Genomic DNA, 17,121 nt, shown 5'->3' on the forward strand with positions numbered 1-17,121 from the left:
GAGAGAGAGAGAGAGAGAGAGAGAGAGAGAGAGAGAGAGAGAGAGAGAGAGAGAGAGAGAGGGAAAGAGAGAGACAGACAGAGAGAGAGAGAGAGAGAGAGAGGGAGGGAAAGAGAGAGACAGAGAGAGAGCATGAAAACTGAAATCTCCCATACGCCTCTGTTTCCCTTCTCCTTCTGACTTACCAAACTCTCTTGCAAGCACCCTTCACTCCACCACTGTCGCCCTGTTAACCAGTTTATCTCGCCGGCCCGTCCGTTTCTATCGGCCTGTTGCCCACATGGCCCCTTTTCTCCTTCCGCCTGTCAGCATCCTCCCTTCCCTGGTTCCACATATCACCTTCCTTCCTGATCGTATTCCACAGTCTGCAGTCGTTGAATGTATCCATTAATCACCACTCCTGCCGCCTCTGTGTGTTGTTGCAGTTTCAACTCGAAACGGCGACTATCACTTCGCATTTGCGTAAGTATCGTCCAATCTCTTATAGCGTGGAAAACGTAAGACCTATGAGCCCTGGATATTAATCACATTGTCATTCTTGTTTAATGCGTTATCTCCTCCCCCTCTCCCTGAATGCATGGAAAATAGCGCCATCTAGTTATTCTGCCCTCGTAATTCTCCAGCTGGTCAGAAGTAGGTGCATCCTCTTGTTCTGCGGTGACAAAAATATGTACGCTGCGATCCAGGAGTGTTTTACTCATTTTGCAGCTTGAACTCACTGTATTACATTTATGTTCTGATCCTTGTTCATTAAAGTAAACGGGTCATGTCCCTTCTTAACCGCCTCCTTTACATAAACACAAGATGTTCTGCATATGTGGAAATCCAGAGTTAAACACAAAACATGTTGCTGGAACTCAGCAAGTCAGGCAGTGTGTATTCAGAGGAATAAGTTACTTTCAAGGTAAGTGTTTCGGGCCCAGACCCTTCGTCAGGACTGGAAAGGAAGGGGAAGAAAACAGAATATGAAAGTGGATGAGGTAGAGGAAGGAATACAAGCTGGCAGATGAGAGGTGAAACCAAATGAGAGGGCAAGTGGATGGTCGGGGGAGGGGTTATGAAATGGGAAACTGGGAGGCGATAGATGGAAAAGAGAAAGGTCTGAAGAAAAAGGAATCAGATAGGAGAGGAGACCGAGCTTTGGAGAAATGGTGTGTGGTGCGGCATGGAGGGACGTGGTAGATATGTGAGAAGAAAAGAAGGGATACGAGGGCGGACAGAATGGGGAAACGGATAAAAAGAGAAGGGGGAGAGAGAAAAATAATCGGAAATTGGAGAAATCGCTATTCATGCGGTCAAGTTGAAAATTATCCAACGGAGTATGAAGCGTTGCTGCTCCAATCTGAGAGTGGCCTCATCGTGATAGTAGAGGAATGCCATGAACCGACATATCACAAAGGGGAGTAGAATTAAAGTGGTTGGCCGGCATCTCATGCCCGCTACGAACAGAAAGGAAGTGCTCAAAAAAGTGATCCCTGAATCTATGTCGGGTCTCACACCAAGAGCAACGGATGCAATAAGTGACCCCGGCAGACTTGCAGGTGAAGTGTTGCTTCAACTGAAAGGACTGTTTGGTGCTCTAAATGGTGGTGAATGCGCAGGTATAGCACTTCTTCACGTGTGCCGTTACCTTCAGGATAAATGTGAACGTCCACAGCAAGAGTCCTCTGTTCTCTGTACTTCCGGGTCTCACTGTATTTATTTTATTTTCATAGATTTCCTTTTCTTGTTGCGTTCGCTAGCTGTGTTAATTCATACATCGCTGGATTGAATTCCACTTACCATTTCTGTATCAATACAGTAATCCACTGATAGCTCCCTTCAATGCGGAAGTTTCTTCCTCATTACCGAATATAATGCCAAGTTTATTAGCTTTTGTAACTTTGTTGTTCACGGCCTCGACACTTACATCTCATGAATAAAGGGGATCTAGTCCTACAATTTGCAACCACATTGCAAACAGACCTCCCGCTCTAAAACTAATCAGTTGCTCTTACTTTCTATTATGAAGCCATTGTCAGTCCAAATTATCTTCTTTCTCTTAGGTCCCACCGACATTTACTTCTACCATTCTAAAATGCGAGACGTTGTGAAAAGTTTCCTTGTGCTCAGCTCCCACTGTCACTCCTTGTTAGCTCGTCAATAATCCATTTTGGTTAGATGCCAACTTCCTTCTACATCTCAATGCTGGGCGTTCAATGCTGGTGTTCCACTGAGCGTTAGTGATGAAGCGACGTGGACTTTAAAACAAACAAAAGGTTTCACAGAGCGCACATGGAGAAACTCTGTCCATCTGGGAATAGTTTATGCCCAGTCGGGTGTTGCGGAGTAGGTTGGCGAGCTCCCCTCCCGTTTACAGTTTACATCAACGAATTTACGTGCGTGCGCCTAAAGTAGTGTGTCGAAGCTTGCCGAGGATACGAGAGATGAGCGGCCCGGTGAGTGGCGAAGAAGAGGAGGAGAAGCGGTAAGCAGAGTTAGGCAGGCTCAGGTCATGGTAGTTGGAATATAATGTGGAAGACTGAGACATCGCTCTCTTTAATAGACAAGTAACAGAGAAACAGAACATTTTACAACGCCTGAAACTCCAGAAGTCCTGAGGACTTGTGAAAAGACGAGATCACGATATCCATCCCTACAATACCTCATTGGACATTAACACTTAATCCCAAATAACCAGTTTATTTCCATTTGTTTCCAAGTGACTGGGTCTTACTGCCAGCGGCAATAATTTTCTATATCTAATCCATCAAACTCTTCTTTGGTTTTAAAGGGAACAGTTGAATTTTCGTGCGATCACCAAGGCTCAATTGAAAAACCCTGGTTAAAGAAGAGCGTCGCTTAGTCGAACACCTGGGTAACAAGAGCGTTTCTCAGTCATAAACCTGGTTGCACAAGAACGTCGCTCAGTCAAACCTGGTTGCACAAGAACGTCGCTCAGTCATAAACCTGGTTGCACAAGAACGTTGCTCAGTCATAAACCTGGTTGCACAAGAACGTCGCTCAGTCAAACCTGGTTGCACAAGAACGTTGCTCAGTCATAAACCTGGTTGCACAAGAGCGTCGCTCAGTCATAAACCTGGTTGTACAAGAGCGTTTCTCAGTCATAAACCTGGTTGCACAAGAACGTCGCTCAGTCAAACCTGGTTGCACAAGAACGTTGCTCAGTCATAAACCTGGTTGCACAAGAGCGTCGCTCAGTCATAAACCTGGTTGTACAAGAGCGTTTCTCAGTCATAAACCTGGTTGCACAAGAACGTCGCTCAGTCAAACCTGGTTGCACAAGAACGTTGCTCAGTCATAAACCTGGTTGCACAAGAGCGTTGCTCAGTCATAAACCTGGTTGCACAAGAACGTTGCTCAGTCAAACCTGGTTGCACAAGAACGTTGCTCAGTCATAAACCTGGTTGCACAAGAGCGTCGCTCAGTCATAAACCTGGTTGCACAAGAGCGTCGCTCAGTCAAACCTGGTTGCACAAGAACGTTGCTCAGTCATAAACCTGGTTGCACAAGAACGTTGCTCAGTCATAAACCTGGTTGCACAAGAGCGTCGCTCAGTCATAAACCTGGTTGCACAAGAACGTTGCTCAGTCATAAACCTGGTTGCACAAGAGCGTCGCTCAATCATAAACCTGGTTGCACAAGAACGTCGCTCAGTCAAACCTGGTTGCACAAGAACGTCGCTCAGTCATAAACCTGGTTGCACAAGAGCGTCGCTCAGTCATAAACCTGGTTGCACAAGAGCGTTGCTCAGTCGAATACCTCGTTAGAGAAGAGAGTCTCTCAGTCATAAACCAGCTTAAGCAAGAGCATCGCTGAATGGAATACCTGTTTAAACAAGAGCGGTCAGTATGGTGATGAAAATGGACGGTCTCGCCTGGATAAACCGGTTTACATAATCTTTTGCACGAATCACTACCAGTTAACGTAGAAGCAGCATACAATCAGTAAGGAGACGTGTTGGCCTTTTATACAAGAAGATTTGAGGACAAAGGCAAAAATGACTCAGTTCATTGTCTGGTATGATGACACTTGGGAGACTGTGCACAGATCTTAACTCTCTAGCTGGGGACGGATAAAGAAAGAGGCCATAAAATTCCGTTACCCAGATTGATTGCTGCATTGTCGTATACATTATTTTTGGAGAAAGATTACACACACCGTGTTTATACATTTCAGAATTCAGCTGAACGAAAAATCATCTTTTGAATTATGTGGAATTCTTACAGACAGTCGTTGAATGTAAATGAGACGAAGATATCTGTGGATTTATGCATAGGAGATGTGGCTACTACGGAGAAAATCAAATTAATTGAACAGCAGAGCAGGGAAGAGGGGCAGAATTGCCTTCCTCTACTATTCAATATGTTTGTAAGCTCTGCAGAATCTACATTGTATTCGTTCCTACGGGAACTGCTCGCGTGCATTGCTCATGAGCGAACAGAAATCGTCAGTTCTATATAATTAGCTAAATTAAACAAAGTTACAACCACCCATCGCAACAACCCTATTATTATTACCGCTTGCCTTCCTTATCCGTGCAGTAGGCAGCGTTATCAAACTCCCCACTGCCATTTTGGTACTTCTGTCTCAACCTTCTCCTCCCAGCCAGAGCAAGGAGACGGTACCCTATCTTTGCTTCCTACCCTAGCAGCACCAATAGCCATTTCTGGTCACCTCCGTCGTAATCCCGCTAACAGGCAATCTTCCTCTAAACTTCATTTCCAGCATTCGAAAGGAGCTCTCACCAACACCACCACCCCCCCCCCCCACTACTCCCTGGTTTGTTCTTCCATTTCCCCCAATACCTACTCAATTCCCCACAACACCTCCATCGTGTCATTGAATAGGCATCACCTGCCCTCTTCCCTTTACACCACCCATGAACTGGATAACCCATTTAACCCAGGTTGAAAAGCGATTCCTTTGTACCTCTTCCAACTTAGTGTACTGCATTGTTTATGACGATTGGGGGAACGCTTTAGAGAACATTTCCGTTCCGTTCACGGGGATCAGCCCAAACATTCACTTGTCTGTCACTTTAATTCGCCGCTCATTCTGACTTCCTGGTGTTTTCTCACTTAGACCGTTCCAACAATGCCCAACGTAACCATGAGTAACAGCAATTTATTTGAAGAATACGTACGCAACGCTGGAAGAACTCAGCAGGTCAGGCAGCATCCGTGAGAAAAGAATAGACAACTTTTCGGGTCAAGACCCTTCATCAGGAAATGGGGTGGGGGGGAAGAGAGGACCTAAGCCCAGTAATAGAGATAGGAGAGGGGGTAGGGCCTAGAGGCGCCAGGTGGAAAACAAATCAGAGGAAAGATAAAGGGGGGAGGGGGTGGGGATAAGCATGAAAGAACTGTAGAGATAAAGAAGCAGAAAGTTGAAAGGGGAGAGAGGCAGAGAGCGACCTGGGATAGGCGATGGGGGAGGGGGAGGGAATTACCTGAAATTGTAGAATTCAGTGTTCATACCACCAGGCTGGAGGCTACCCAGACGGTAGATGAGGTGTTGCTCATCCAAACTGAGTTGCAGATTGGGGGACCACTTCGTTGAGCACCGTCACAATAGACAGGACAATTTCTGGTTGGAGTTTGAGGTGTATTTTGGGGTTCTCACGTTTAACTGTCGTTCATTCTTTGGGGCACTTCTCTGTTTTCGTGGATGTTTACGAAGAAACATGTATATTCTATACATTTCTTCGACATTAAATTTGACCTTTGAACGTTTGAACCTTTGAAATGCCATTTCATTGACTCATCACTCAACGCTGGAAAATATGGACAGTAAAGATGCATGCACCAGGATGCCCTTTGTCGTCAACAACTCGTCATTCAATACCATCATCCTCTCAAGACCTTGGCCTGTATACGTCTTCTGCAATTGGATCCTGGACTTCCTCACTTGCAGACCCCAGTCACGTCGAATTGACTACAAGATCTCCTCCACAATCTCCATCAGTACAGGTGCACCGCAAGTCTGTGCTCTCATCGTCCTACTTTACTCGCTTTATAGTTCTCACTGTGAGGCTAAGCACAATTCGGATGCCATATATAAGCTTGTAGACGACACCACTATTGTTGGCCGATCCAAGCTGGTGATGAATCAGCACAAGGGAAGGAAAGTGGAAATCTGGATGAGTAGTGCTACAACATCAATGTCTCACTCAATGGCAGCAAGACGAAGGAACTTTAGGAGGAGGAAACCAGAGGCCCATGACTCAGTCCTCATCGGGGGCTAAACAACTTTAAATGCTTTAGTGTTATAATTCCAGAGGATCTGCCCTGAGACCAGCACGCGAGAGCAATTATGAAGAAAAGACGGCACCGCCTCTAATTCCTCAACAGTTTGCGAAGGTCCGTCACAACATCAAACCTTCGACAAACGTCTATAGTATGTAGTAGAGATTATATTGACTGGCTGCATCTGGACCTGGTATGGAAATACCAACGACCTTGAAACGAAATCCTACAAAATGTATTGGATACGGCTCAGTCCATCTCCGGTAAAGCCGTCCCGGTCGTTGAGCAGGAAAGCATCATAAACCCGTCACCGCACAAACCATGCTGTCTTCTCGCTGCTTCCGTCAAGAACAAGATAGTGGACCCTCAGAACTCACTTATGAGCCTTCAGCCTTCAGATTATTGAACTAGTGGGGATGACCTCACACAAATTCATTCGCCCCATCACTGAAACAATGACATATATGTACTTTGATAATCAACTTCCGATGTACTTTGAGTTGGGTAAACGTAACATTGCATCGAATCATGTTAGATCCATTCTGGTTGCTGGGACAGCCATCATGAAGCTAATTAACATTTTAAATATCTGATTGTCAGATTCTATTCGCAGTTTATGATACATGTTATAAATCCTAAAAGTTTACATTGGTTAATGATTCAGCTCATTAGATATATTTGAACAGATTCATCGGTCACAAGGCTGAAATTCCCACCGATCTAAAAGCAATCTTTCATATCGCTTCACACTATCGTTTCAGTCAATTTCGTACCATATCACCGCTTTCCGTTCAATTTTACTTTACTGCATGCCCGGTGTTATTCCACAATCTTTCTCATCTATTTCCATTTTACCTTTATCTCATTAGCTACGAGGATTCTATTTTTAGCTGAATTGTATATCAATTGGTTTTACATTTTAATGTTTACAGCTGGATTAATTGACATACGCCTGAACATGACTGCTTTAATTTGCTTAGAAAATTGTAATAAACAATTCTGTTTATTCAAACTGATGGTCTCTATGGTAGTTGACATCAGATATAAATATACGCGCCCAGTACATTGCTTTCAGTGACTACGGTTTACCACCACATCGTCACGGGAAATGCATGCGCCTGGAAATGGACCCGTCTTTGCCATTTATTATTCTTCTCTCGCCGTATTCGGTGTTCTAGGTAAAGTTTATATGAATAAGAGATTAATTAATATTTGACCATGTCATAGCTAAATATCCCGTTGATTATAATTATTCTTTTCAGTCTCTGCCTGGGTGCTCTGATTATCCACTGATTGTTCGTTGTCTTTTCTTAATGAAATACGAATGTAAATCACGTCTCCTGACAAAGGGAATCTCTTTAAATTATTAATATCATTCGATTATTACAGAGTAATTGATTTTACAACATGGTCCTATTCTTTCACGGGTCATTCAATGCATGATCATGAATGCGCAGTATTGCTCTGAAATCAGTTCTAATATTCTATTGACTCGTTTCCCGTTCGGCTTAACTTCCTCTCGGTTTATGCTCTACCTGTTCCCATTGTAGATCTACACGGCAATGCAAAACTGTTCTATTTCAAATTGGATTTTAGCAATAATTCTGTCACGACATCGACTTATGTAACTGATCGTTAAGAACATCACCTGTCATTATTTTCTGTGTCACCTCTTGTTTTTTATCTTTCTGACCTGCGCAATCCGCCCCGCAATCTCTTGGACCTCATCCCGTCAGGCAGAAGGTACCGCAGTATAACAAAGCTGGGTAACAGTTTCTCCCACCCAGCCGTGAGAATTCTAAGCATTTTGTTACCACCCAGTATACATTACTTCTGACAGCGCCAGTAGCAATAAATTTGTTTTATATTTAACGATATGTAGTAACTGCGCTTTATGTCAACTCGTACATCTGATATATAACTCCCTGGTTAATTTGTTTTTACTGTTGTGCTGTAGGTAGTTCATTTTACTGTTCTGTACGAGACAGTCTGTCCTGCTTTCAGCTTGTTTGCTTTTCAGCTGAGATAAGGGGCTTTGCTGTGCACCTCAGGAATGTGAAGTCAGCCAATTTGAATGGCAGAATTTTCCAAAGAACGCCGGGGGGAGAGGTCGTTGCTAGCGGGAGCTGGGAGAAGACAGGGGTGAAGATAGTGGAGGATGCCGTCCCTGTTGCGCAAGTTGCTTTGTGCAGATGAATGGCTTCGAGGAGGAAGGACCGATACTCTCGCGGGAGAGCCTGTTCGTTCAAGATGCATTTTGAGCGACATGCTGTGCTCTCACGCAGACTGCCGGTCCAGCGCGCGAGTTACAGACAAGCTTAAGATTTGAGCTCCACCGTGCACATATGACTGTTTAAGTACAATGGGTCCTTTTCGTTTTTTTTCCTTCTTTCCTTTTAATAACTGTTATCTTAGGTTAACATTCTGAAATATGCTCCTTATTAATTGTATGCAGTGTAGGATCTGTTATTTCTTGCCGACGGGCGATTGCCGGGGGCAGTAAATCACACGGCATTCACGCAAACCGGAGTTTGGATGGGGGGGGTCCTAAAATCTTAGACACCCTAGAATCGTATGAAGCCTGAGAAAGGTGGGTTAATCGCCGCGGAATCCAGTGGCTGTTAACGAGGGGCTAACCAGCCACATTTCCGGAGATGCCCAGTAAAAGGGGGGTGGGTTCATATATAATACATTTTATCTGTTAATGTTATTGTGTAAATAGTATTTAATATGGTGCTTGTGATATATGTATGTATGTACAGTTGATTTGCACATTTTACTTCATTTGGTCCCCCAGGAACGTGGTTTGGTTTAGCATTACACATGTCTGCGTTTGGATGACAACAAACCTGAACTTCAACTTGCTCTTTCAGTATCGGCTGCTTATTATCAGCGAACTAACTGATACTGGTTTCGTTTGAATAATTATTTAAAGTAATAATTCACTACAAAGCCGAGATCGGCGCTATTAAACCAACAACACTCGTGCGGATGGAGTACTGTATTTATTATGTGTTTCCCTGTAAAGGTGTCCTGCAATCCGAATGTCTACCTATGTTTGCAACCAACGTTTGTATCATATTTTACATTCGATATTTTATGTGTGCTTGGGATAATTATTTTAATGCAGAAGTAGATAATCAATCTATTTTAATCGCCGAATTAACTGCCAAAGATGTGAAGTTTCATATTCGCCCTTTGACTGATAAACTTGTCAGAAGACTGACTACCAATTATCTTCTGGTTTCTCCTTCTCTCTTACAGCTAACTTTGTAACGACTGTGATCCTGTCGCAAGGAAAGTGCGGCCTTTCGAAATGTATCACCCGCTACCTGGTGTCCATGGCGGTGACAGATCTCCTGGTCATTATCACGGCTGTGATACTGAGTCGACTTCGGGCTATTTACTTCCCCGCCACTTTCCTGTCCACCACTCCGGCCTGCAGTCTCGTCATTGTCCTCAGCTGCGCTTCCCGAGACACTTCCGTCTGGTTAACGGTCGCTTTTACCTACGACCGCTTCATAGCCATTTGCTGCCAACAGATGAAGCTCAGATACTGCACTGAGAAAACCGCAGCCATTGTGATTGGAGTAGTTTGCGTGTTGGGCTGTTTGAAAAACGTCCCCTTTTACTTCATCTATGAGCCTGTTTATGTTATGAATAACGTCCCTTGGTACTGCAGCATAAAAGATGCCTATTACAAATCAGCTGGGTGGAGCTGTTTTGACTATCTGGACCGTATTTTAAACCCCTGCCTTCCGTTCGTCCTGATTTTGCTGTTTAACGCTCTGACTGTCAGGTTCATTCTCGCGGCCAGCAGAGCCCGGAGGAGACTCCGTGTCCAGAACAACGGGGCAAAACAGAGCGACCCCGAGATGGAGAGCAGGAGAAAGTCCATTATTTTACTTTTCGCCATTTCGGCAAGTTTTATCCTCTTGTGGTTGACCTACGTTGTCAATTTCGTGTTTGTACAAATAACAAGCAAAACATATTCTGTCGTTTTCAATGGCAGCAACTCAAAGTTTATCCTTCAGGAGAGCGGGTACATGTTGCAGCTTCTTAGCTCCTGCACCAACACGTGTATTTATGCAGGGACGCAGACCAAATTCAGAGAGCAGTTGAAGACCGCGGTGAAATATCCATTCGAATTAATTGTAAAATTGTTAAAATAATGATATTAACGGGAAAATGATGCTACTTTCAATTGTAGTATCAATAATATCAATTAAAATGAAGAATAGTGCTAATCTGGATTGGAACTGCATCTGAGCTGGTGTCTTATGTTTTATGGTCAGCTAGATGTTAGTACAAGATGCTTATGAAGGACAAGCAATGTAACCCGGTGGTTGTAAGCATAAGGGTACAAATAGTTTTACACTTCCTGTCAAAAATAGCAAAATTAAATTCCATTATATTAAATTTGTATTTTCTATTTTTGCGTTTTGTTTGTTAAAATGACTATTTATAATTTCCTGGAAAGGAAAAACTTAGATTATTCATCGTCAGTTCAGAGATAACCGTCTGTTATATATCTGGAGTCACGTGCAGGAAGAAAGAGAACCCAGCGACACACATCATGAGTTAAATGACATTGTTGTCGGGGTTTTTACCGAGGTGCAGGCGGTGGCTAGGTCGATTCCGACCGGCCAATAGCACTGCGAAATTTAGTGCATTCTTGACTTCCGTGCCTCGTCACTGAAACATAGACGCGTGAGAGGTTCAACACCAGCGCACCTGGTGGTCAGTTCTTCTGTGAGACTCGACACTATGGTCTGGGCTAGGTTCCGTCGTGTTCTATTCAGCCACTTATCACATTTTACTGACTCTTCATTTTGGCTTCCTGCTCGTTCAGAAGTGGTGCCGCATTGATTAATTCTCAGCCACACTTCTGGATCGAAAATTTGTCCTGTTTCAAAAACTTACTGGAGTTATTTGAGGATATAACGAGCTCAGTGGACAGAGGGGAACAGATCGACGTTACTTACTTGGAATTCTAGAAAGCGTTCGATAAGGTACTGCATTGAAGACTTATCCATACGATAAGGAGGCATAGAGTTGGGCTGATGTATTACCATGGATAGAGGACTGGATAAATGATGGAAAGCAGAGAGCTGGGACGCATGAGTGTTACTCTGTTTGGCAATCAGTGATGAGCGCGGTGCTGCAAGGGTCGGTGCTGGGCCCGCAACGGTTCACGATTTTCATTAACGATCTGCAAGAGGGAACCGAGTGCAGTGTATCTAGGTTTGCTGATGATACTAAATTGAGTGGAAAAGCACATTTTGCAGAAGATACGGAGAATCTGCAGAGAGATATCGATAGGTTAAGAGAGTGAGAAAGGGTCTGGCAGATGGAGAACCATGTTGGTAAATGTGAGGTCATCCACCGTGGAAGGAAGAATGAAAGTGCGGATTATATATTCTACTGGTAAAATATTGCAGCATGCTGCTGTGCAGAAGGACTTGGGAGTGTTTGTACATGAATCACAGAAGGTATGTTTGCAGGTGCAGCAGGCTGTTAAGAAGGCGAATGGATTGTTGGCCTTCATTGCTAGAGGGATTAACATAAGAGCAGGAAGGTTATGCTGCAACTGTACAGGGTACTGGTGAGGCCGCAACTGGAGTACTGCGGACAATTCTGGAGAATTATTTGCAATTGTGGTCTCCATATTGAGGAAGGATATACTGGCCTCGGAGGCGGTGCGGAGGAGGTTCATCAGATTGATTCTAGTTTGACTATGAGGACAGATTAAATGCCTGGGACTGTACTCACTGGAATTCAGAAGAATTAGAGATCTTATACAAACATATAAAATTATGAAAGCGATAGATAAAGTAGAGGCAGGAAAGTTGTTTCCAGTGGTAGGTGAGATTAGACCTAGGGGACACTGCCTCAAGAGTCAGGGGAGTAGATTTAAGACGGAGATAAGGAGGAACTGTTTTTTTACCAGAGAGTGGTGAATCTGTCTAATTCTCTGCCCCATGAAGCAGTGGCAGCTACCTAAGTAAATATATTTAAGACGCGGTTGGATTGATTTTTGTATAGTAGGGAAGTATAAGGGTTATGGGGGCAAGGAGGAAGGTGAAGATGAGTCCATGGCCAGATCAGCCGTGAACCTATTGAATGGCGGGGTAGGCTCGACGTGCCAGCTGGCCTACTCCCACTCCTATTTCTATGTTCTTATATACAAGGAAAGCCAGAAAAGTTATTAAAGTTTAATATTAAGAGTGCAGTGTCTGAGCAATTCCTCTCAATTGAAGCCAATTGCATTTGATTGTTTCACTCATTTCAATTTTTAAATTTATTAGAGTAGACTTTAAACATCTTCTGTCATCAGTAACGCTTGGAAAGAGTTAAACGAGCGCTTGGCAACAGCAACTATCAACAATTCGGCAGGTTCAAGGAAGGCTTCAGCCCCGCCGCGAGAAGCAATGACACACCCCTTTCCGTTCCCGGAACATCGAGAGCAGCTGAGGCTAAGCGCCTCATTTCACCCGTGAATATATTAATAAATTGGATTATCATCCAACTTGAACCGAAGTACGGTGAAAAACCTAGTTTCCGCCACATGCATACAGATGATTGCAGCTGTGCATCGAGGCAGTATAAGGGAAATGACAGAAAAAAATGAAGTAATACGGTCTGGCTCGAATGACCAATTCCGCTCCGACGTAAGTCTTCTGGTCTCAAGACAAAGGAGTGGGGAACAGTTGCAAGGTCCCACGTGTCTGTTTCAGTTGTGACTCTTTTTCAGTCCAATTCCCAGTGTGGACCAATTCCCGTATCTGGTGAAGCCCCACCCCCGATAAAGTCAAATTCAAATATCCCAATACTCAACAGATTTATCCTCCGTCCTCGGGAGGTCGGAATATTAAAGATCCAATGGTTCTGAGTAAAGAGACGTTTCCTTATATTAATTATCACTTATTGTGACATTTAGCATCGTGCTTCCAACTAAGTTAAGCATTCTCTCTCTACGAACGTTCTTGACATTTAGAATCAGAATCAGGTTTATTATCACCAGCATGTGTTGTCCAATTTGTTAACTTAGCAGTCTCAGTACGATACAATACATAATAATATAACAAGAAAATAATTAAGTAAGCAAATCAATTACCGTAATAACAATAAGTACATTATTGACCCGAGTGGGAAATTCTTTCGTCACTGTAGCAACATTTAAAATTACACTTAGTAGTGTGCAGACTTAACTGACAATAAAGTAAAGAATAAAAATATACACAATAATAATGTACCAATGAGCAATTATGTGCAATGATAATGTACGAAATAATAAAGCAAACACTACGCTTATTGCATTTGGTAGGGAAGATTTTATAAAACGATCCTTGTGACAGCGGATTTGAATTAGTCTTTAAAGGCGCTCCGCTGTTATTCCAGTAGGACATGGAGAGGATGTGCCAGATTGTTCATAATGGATCACAGTTTAATTAGTGACCGCCTCTCCACCACCTCTCAAAAGAGTCTAGGATGTAGCCAAGGATGGATACAGCCTTTTTGATGAGGTTATTTAGTCTTTCTGCATCGCCATCACTGATGCTGCTACCCCAAAATAAAGCCACAAAGAAGACTGCACTCGCTACATCAGACTGGCAAAAGATCTCCAACGTCCCCTTGCACACATTGAACGATCTCACATTCCTTAGAAAATAGAGTCTGCTCGTCTCCTTCTTGTCAACAGCCTCGGTGTTGGTTTTCAAGTCAAGTCTGTTGTCGAAGTATTTGTGCTCCTCCAGCACCGCAACAACTTCTCCCAGAATGTGTACAAGTCTCGTCACAGTCCTCTTCCTCCCAAAATCACTCACCATCTCCCTGGCTTTGGCCACATTCAGGAGCAGGCGGTTCCTCCCGCACCACTCCGCAAACGTGTCCATCAGTCTTCTGTACTCCGACTGCTGCCCATCTCTGATGCGCCCAACCACCACAGAGTCATCAGAGAACTTCTGCAAAGTGACAAGACTCAGATTTGAACTGAAAGTCTGCGATATAAAGAGTGAGCAAGACGGAGACAGGACAGCCCCTTCTGGCGCTCTAGTCCCACTCACCACCATCTCAGATAGAGAGCTACCCAGACGTACAAACTTGGGTCTATCTATCAGGTAGTCAGTAATCCAGGAAATGGTGGATTTGTCTGCACCTGTCATTGGCAGCACCTCACTCAGAAGAAGTGGCTGGATGGCTTTGAGAGGCTAAAGGGAAATCACAATATGTGCTTCTCACAATGCCACCAGCATCGTCCAGGAGGGAGTGAGCTCTCTGCAGCGGGTAGATGATGATTTCATCTGCTTTCACACGAGGTTGGTCGGCAGACTGTAGAGGGTCCAATGAAGATCTCAACCGCAGTCCAAGGTAAGTCAAAAACAGCCTCTTCAGCACGTTCATCACATTAGATGTGAGGGCAATTGGTCCGTAGCCATTACGTTCAGATGGAGTCGCCTTCTCGGGTACAGAAACTAAGCAGAAAGTCTTCCATATCTTTTCCTGAATCAGACTCAGGTTCCAAATGTGCTGCAAAATACTAGACAACAGGCTGGCGCAGGCTCTCAGTACTCTGGGCTGATACCGTCCGACCCGGCAGCTTTCCTTTGATGTAGTCTCTCCAGTTGTCTCTTAAACTGGCCTGAAGTCACAGTCAGGCAGGAGAGGTTGATCATTCCCATGGAGACAGGATACTCCGAAGTTTGGGGGCTTTGGAACACAAGCACTCCAGAGGGGAGGGAAGAGTGGAGTGAGAAGGCTTCGGGAGGGTGTGTGGTTTACGCAAGTGGGGGAGGGGACAGCAGGGGATCCCGTACTGAACCTATTGAAAGACAAGTTCGTTGGCCCTTTACAGCCAGCCTTTCCTTAAACTTGAAGCCAGTGATCTGCTTCATGCCCAACCACAAATACCTTATGCTATTCGGCTGGAGCGTGTATTCTGCCTTCCACTTGTAGGATTCTTTGCACTCCCTCAGCTTTACTCTCAGTTCATTTATATTAAGTAGATTAAAATAGTCCAAAAACATAAGTAATATATATATTAAAGCAAGTAAGTAGAGTGAAGTAGTCTTCATGTGTTCAATGCCCATTTAGAAATCGGATGGCTGAGGGGAAGAAGCTGTTTCTGAATCGCCGAGTGTGTGCCTTCAGGCCTCTGTACCTCCTTCGTAATAATGAAAAAAGGGAATGCTCTTGGTGATTGGGGTCCTTAATAAAGGACGTCGCCTTTCTGATGCATCTCTTCTTGAAGGTGTCTTGGATACCAGGGAGGCCAGTAGACAAGGTGGAGCTGACTAATTTTACAACTTTCTGACGCTTCCTTCGGTCCTGTGCAGGACGACCAGCCAATAGCACAGCGGAACTGAGAGTATGCTTGACTTCCGTGTCCAGTGAATGTAACATGGAAAGCTGGGATGCATGAGAGGTTGAATGACAGGGGACCTAGTCGTCAGCTCTGCCACCAGACTAGATTCTGCCGTGTCGTCCTAATGAGCCAGTTATCGCTTTTTGCTGACACTTCATTTTGATTTCCTGCTCGCCCAGAATTGTTGCCACATTCATTCGGAGTTCTGATTTGAAACGGAAATCGCAGGTAAGTTACTGAAATTCCATTCAATATTAAGAGGGAAGTTTCAAGAATCGATTACAAATGTCTTCGATCATTAGTGACGTTTGGAAAGAGTTGAAAGAGTGCTTGAGAGCAGCAACTGTCAACAATTCGTCAGGCCAGGCTTCAGCCCCGCCGTGAGAAGCAATGATACACCCTTTCCGTTCCCGGAACGTCAAGGGCGGCTTGGGCTATGTGGTTGATTTCAGCCGCCACATGCATACGGATCATTACAGCTGTGCACCAAGGCAGTATAAGCGAACAACAGAATAGACAATAAAGAGATACGGTTATCGGGGAAGGATCGTGCTAAACAATACTGGGGTATAAGAACAGGAATCTATTTTAACGAACTGTTTAATACCCTTCTAACAGCAGTATAGAATCTGTTCTTTGTGGTGGTACATGCATTCAGGTTTTTGCAACTTCTGCCCATTGGAAGCGGGAAGAAGAGAGAATGTCTGTGTTGGTGGGGTCTTTGATTATGTTGGCTGCTTTACTAAGACATTGACAAGCGTAGACGGAGACCATGGAGGGGTGGTTTGCTTCAGTGAGGCGCTGTGCTATGTTCACACCGCAGTTATTTTGCACTCCAACCGTTCGACCTCAGCGCCATTGCTGTAAGGTGCGTGCGTCATCTTCAAAGTGTGAGAGTTGGAAATGAATATGGAGTAACGTAAGGTGCTCTTTTGCATGTTCAATGTTTGTGGATCATTGTAATGTATTTTTCTCGTAGATTATAACGTACAGAATTTCTTTCTTTCCCTGTGAATGCCTGCAAGACAATGAATCACAAGTTTGTGTATGATATGCCTACGTTGATGATAAATGCACCCTGAACTTTTGAACTTCAGAACTTTGTTGTGAGGCACTACTGTTCCCTCTTGTTTCATGCCATGGACATACTGTAGCAAATATAATATGCTTCAGAGCGAAGGAGACTGGAGCTGCATATAGTGCCAATGACAAGATTAAAGATTAGCTTTATTTGACATATGTACATCACAATGTCGAAGCATACAGTAAAATGAGTTGTTTTCCGTCAACAAGAAATACAGTCGGAGGATCTGTTGGGGAGTTGGAGGATGGTGGGGGTGGGGTGGGTAGGAAGCAACCCATAACTGTTGTCAGGCTTCCGGCTGCCAATACAGAATGCCCACAACCTACTAACCCTAACCGTATGCCAACGGAGCGTGTGCTGTAACCGGAACACCCGGAGGAAACCCGCGTGTTCACGGGTAGAATGTAAAAGCCGCTTACAGACAG

At 44.2% G+C, this 17,121-nt stretch overlaps 1 protein-coding gene across 13 annotated transcripts; it reads left to right on the plus strand.

Moving 5' to 3' along the window:
* The first annotated feature begins 3,711 nt into the window (after positions 1-3,711).
* LOC132381627 (probable G-protein coupled receptor 139) lies at positions 3,712-10,660 on the plus strand. Of its 13 annotated transcripts, XR_009508081.1 has the most exons (6): positions 3,718-4,020; positions 4,180-4,371; positions 5,086-5,169; positions 7,181-7,426; positions 9,046-9,182; positions 9,513-10,660. XR_009508081.1 is itself a non-coding variant. In XM_059951165.1 (5 exons), exons 4-5 carry the CDS (start codon positions 7,357-7,359, stop codon positions 10,418-10,420), a joined length of 978 nt encoding a protein of 325 aa, XP_059807148.1. In that variant the 5' UTR covers positions 3,718-4,020; positions 4,180-4,371; positions 5,086-5,169; positions 7,181-7,356; the 3' UTR covers positions 10,421-10,660. The 13 variants fall into 13 exon arrangements, 12 of the variants coding, with proteins under 12 accessions (XP_059807160.1, XP_059807148.1, XP_059807149.1 ...); XM_059951165.1 differs by lacking the exon at positions 9,046-9,182; XM_059951166.1 differs by lacking the exon at positions 9,046-9,182 and having other exon boundaries at positions 3,718-3,947.
* Positions 10,661-17,121: the final 6,461 nt, after the last annotated feature.

This window comes from Hypanus sabinus, chromosome 26 (assembly GCF_030144855.1).
Source record: "Hypanus sabinus isolate sHypSab1 chromosome 26, sHypSab1.hap1, whole genome shotgun sequence".
Classification (NCBI taxonomy): Eukaryota; Metazoa; Chordata; class Chondrichthyes; order Myliobatiformes; family Dasyatidae; genus Hypanus; species Hypanus sabinus.